Consider the following 4,535-nt stretch of genomic DNA (forward strand, 5'->3'; position numbering starts at 1 on the left):
GTTCTTGGGAAAAGGGAAAAAGGGGTAAAATTGGGAAGGAAATCTGGGGAAAACACTTTTCTGGAGCTAAGCAGGTCCTGATGGGGGGGGTGGATTTGGCGCCGCCCCCATCCTGAGCTTCTCCCCAGCTTTTAGTCTTCCCAAACCCCCTTTTTTTCCTCATTTTTCACCATTTTCAAATCCATTTTCTTACCCATCCTTCAGCCTTTCTAAAAACCTAATTTTTCACCCCATTCCTATGTTCTCTCCTGTTTGCCCCATCCTGCTGCAACCCCGTTTTCCTCCATCACTTATTCCCTAAATCCTCGCATTTTGGGGTTTGCTGAGCCCCATTGTGGGTCTGCCAACCCAGAAAATCACCTGCAACAATTTTACCCCATTTTCCCAAAGTTTGGACCCCAAAGTAGCCCTGGGGAGGCCTCATTTCCCTGGGGATGAGGAGGATGGATGCAAAGCAAAGTCAGTTGGGTTCGTTGCTGGCTTTGATTTAGACTGTAAAAAAGTGCCAGGGCTGCAGCCAGGGCACACCAAAAATTCCGTGGTGTTTTTCCAAAGAAATTGGCATTTATTCCATGAAATGGAATGTGGGTAAATAAGGATTTTTGGTGGGGTTTTTTTTTCAACAACAACCATCTAGAACGGCTGGGAGGTCTCCATCCCTAAGCCAAGGATGCTGGAGAAAATGGGAATATTGCCTGATTTATTAACTCCCAAATTTATTACCCGGAGTGGAGAAAAAATTAGGAATTGGGGTAAAAAAGGGAAGAAACAGTTAAAGAGAAGAAATTTGAGGGTGCATGGGGGGCAAGGATGCATTAAAAGCCACATCCCCATCCCAATCCTGGGTTTTCCCTGTGGGATTCCCCCCGATTTGGTGAGGTGGGGCATGTTTGCGGGCCGAGCGTGGCGCTGCCGGGGAGGACAGACGGACGGACGCTGCATACCAATAGGTCCCATGACTTTTCGGGCTTGTTTAAGGCCTTTCTTGCTCCTGCTTCACCCTCCCCAGCTGGTTTTCCCACTCTCCCCTTCTCTTCAATATGGGGTTTGTTCAGCTCCGGATGACGGCATCTGGGTGGGGGGTCACGGATGGGACCCCTAGGATGGCAAGAGGGGGATGAAGCTAAGGTATTTTGGGGAGAGATGATGTTTTGGGGAGGATCCTCCTAAAAAAATCATGTTTTTCCAGTTTTTCCCTGCCTATTTTGGCTCAAAACCAGCGATGAGGAGCAATGCACGTGCACCGCCTCCTGTGATGCAGTTCTGCATCTGCGGGGGGGTTTGTCTGCACAGGAGCATCCAGTGGGGATGGGGGTGGGATGCAAAATCCTCCTGCCACCATTATCGGGGGGATTCAGGCATCTTTGCAAAGCATTGTGTTGATCCAGGCATGGGAGTGCTGCCACTCCCATGCAGTTTGGGGAGTGTTGCAGAGAGTTGCATAGGCCTGGCTGCAGCAGCTCCTACCCCACTCCTGCAATTTTGGGGGTGCAATTCTTGCATTGGCCTGGGCACATGAGTGCTGTCCTATGCTTTTTGAACTACTGCATGTGTTTTAGCTAAGCACTGCACTGATCTGGTCATGGGAGGCTCTCACCCTCCATGCAGCTTCTGGGGGGCAATGATGCATCTTTGCCAAGGGTTGCATTGACCCACCTCCCACCCCCCTGCATTTTTGACGCTGATGTGTGAATTTTTGCAAAGGATTGCATCAACCTGGCTGCAGTGGCACTCTCCCCTGCATTTTTGAGAGTGATACATGCATTTCTGCATTGACCCAGCTGCAGGAGAGCTCCTGTGCCCCCCATTTTGTGGGATGGCACATCATGTTTGCAGATTATTGCATCAACCCAGCAATAGGAGGCCTCCCATCCCCTTGTGCATTTTTGGGCTGACACATGCATTTTTGCAGAGGGTTGGTTGCATTGACCTGACTGCAGGAGCTCTCCCACTCCTCAAAGGCAGTTTTGGAGGTCCATAATACCTTTGCAGAGGTTTGCATTGACCTACTTCTCTACCCAAAGCAATTTTGGGGGTGGTTCTATGATTTTTGCATGGGTCTGGGTGCAGGAGTGTTCCCACCCCTCATGCACTTTTGGGGTGATGGTTGGATCTTTGCAAGGGGTTATGAAACAAGGTTGGGCATTTTAGGGGAGCTCAGCACAGCTCCAGAATGGGGTTCTCCAGTTTTTTCCATGCTTAGCATCTCACTGTCTCTCCCCACCCCAAGGTCTGCTGGCAGGGGTGAACATCACCAGCCCCACGCCGCTGGTGCGTGGCACAGCAGGCAAAGCAGCGCTGCTGTCCGTGCGCTACGCCAGCGCCAGCGCCGACAAGCCGGTGGTCAAGTGGCAGTTGAAGAGGGACAAACCTGTCACTGTCGTCCAGTCCATTGGCACCGAGATCATCGGCAACCTACGGCCTGATTACCGTGACCGCATCCGCGTGCTGGAGAATGGCTCCTTGCTCATCAGCCCCTTGCAGCTGGCTGATGAAGGTGCTTATGAGGTGGAGGTGTCCATCACCGACGACACCTTCACTGGCGAGAAGACCATCAACCTCACTGTGGACAGTAAGGGCAAGAAAGACATCCAGTGGAGATTGGATTCTCCATGGGATGTCTTTCCCAACCACATTTTCATAGTCTCATAGTATGTTAAGGGGTTGGAATGGACCTTAGAGATCATCCAGTGCCAACCCCTGCCCTGGGCAGGGACACCTCCCACCAGAGCAGGTTGCTCAAGGCTGTAGCCAACCTGGCTTGGAACACTGTCAGGCTTGGGGCAGCCACAGCTTCCCTGGGCAACCTGTGCCAGTGTCTCACCACCCTCACAGCAAAAAATGTCTTCCAAATATCTAGTCTAAATTTCCCTCTTTCAATATATCCTCATTAGTCCTTGTCCTGTCACTGCAGTTCCTAATCAAGAGTCCCTCTGCAGCTTCCCTGGAGCCCCTTCATCTCCTGGCAGGTTGCTATGAGGTCTCCACACAACCTTCTCTTCTCCAGGCTGAACAGTCCTAACTCTCTCAGCCTGTCCTCTTAGGGAAGGTGCTCCAGTCCTCTGATCAGCTTTGTGGCCTCCTCTGGACTTGCTCCAACAGTTCCATGTCCTTCTGATGCTGGGGACACCAGAACTGTGTGCAGCACTCCAGGTGGGGGTCTCACAAGAGCAGAGTAGAGAGAGAGAATCACCTCCCTTGCCTGCTGTCTACACTCTTTGATGCAGCCCAGAACACAGTTGGTTTTCTTTCCCTTTCTTTTGGAGGGTTTTCTACAACTGGGAGGTTGTTCCGGTGTTTCAACTAGCCCATGCAGCCAAGCTACATCCCTGGTGGGGTTTGGATGTCTCTCTTCCTGTCTCCTGGGCCCATTCAACCCCAGACAAGTCACCAGTGTCTCCCCTACTTGCCCACAGTTCCCATCTCGAAGCCACAAGTGCTGGTGGCCTCCTCAACAGTGCTGGAGCTCAGTGAGTTCTTTACCCTCAACTGCTCGCACGAGAATGGCACGAAACCCACCTACACATGGCTGAAGGACGGGCGGCCGCTGAGCAATGACTCCCGCTTGCTCCTCTCCCCTGACCAGAAGATCCTTACCATCACACGCGTCCTCATGGCAGATGACGACGTCTATAGTTGCCTGGTGGAGAACCCCATCAGCCATGGACGCAGCATCCCCGTGAAGATCACTGTCTACCGTAAGCCACCCATTCTCCCTCCCACATCCCTGGGGTTGGCCATCCCTTGCAGATGCTTCCAGCTAAAATTCCGTGGGGGATTCTCCCCCCTCATTCCCCTCTCCCAGGCCGGAGCTCCCTCTACATCATCCTGTCCACGGGCGGCATCTTCCTTCTCGTCACTCTCGTGACTGTTTGTGCCTGCTGGAAACCGTCCAAGAAGTATGACTGGGGGTAACATGGGAGACAAAGGGGGTTGTCCCATCTTGTCCCATCCCATCTTGTCCCATTCTGTTTTGTCCTGTCTCATCTCTTTCCATCCTATCTTGTCCTGTCCTATCATATCATACCTCATCCCACCCTTTCTTGACCCACCCTATCCTCTCTCATCCCATCGTGACCCATCCCATCCTGTCTTGACCCATCTCATCCTGTCCTGTTTTGACCCATCTGTCTTGTCCCATACCATCTCACCTTGATCCATCTCTCCCGTCCCGTCCCATCCCATCCTATCCCATCCCATCTTGTCCCATTCCATTCAATCTCATCCCATGCCACCCCATCCCATCCTATCCAACCCCATCCCGCCCTATCTTGTCCCATTCCATCCCACTCCATCCCACACCACCCCATCTCTCCCTCCCCGCAGCATCGGGCCCTTCCCCAGCTGAGCCGCAGGCAGCGCTCCCTGCTGCCCCCACCGCGATGCCGGTGCTGCCCCATCCCCTATCCCTTCCCAGGGAGAAGCGACAAGCGGAGACACAACCGACCTCTGACTACGCCGACCAGGATGAGGAGCGCCTGAAGCACGAGGGTGAGTGTCGGCCTCGGTGTGGCGGTAGCGCGTTCGGGGAACGC

The 4,535-nt window shown here is 53.2% G+C and overlaps 1 protein-coding gene across 1 annotated transcript; it reads left to right on the forward strand.

Moving 5' to 3' along the window:
* Positions 1 to 2,203: 2,203 nt before the first annotated feature.
* Positions 2,204 to 4,491, forward strand: HEPACAM (hepatic and glial cell adhesion molecule; the record flags this gene model as incomplete). Its single annotated transcript, XM_009073176.1, has 4 exons — positions 2,204 to 2,572; positions 3,417 to 3,698; positions 3,806 to 3,899; positions 4,418 to 4,491. Coding segments are annotated over 4 exons (819 nt in total), but the record flags the coding sequence as incomplete, so codon positions are not given.
* Between the last annotated feature and the right edge of the window lie 44 nt (positions 4,492 to 4,535).

This window comes from Acanthisitta chloris, unplaced genomic scaffold (assembly GCF_000695815.1).
Source record: "Acanthisitta chloris isolate BGI_N310 unplaced genomic scaffold, ASM69581v1 scaffold20924, whole genome shotgun sequence".
Lineage (NCBI taxonomy): Eukaryota > Metazoa > Chordata > Aves > Passeriformes > Acanthisittidae > Acanthisitta > Acanthisitta chloris.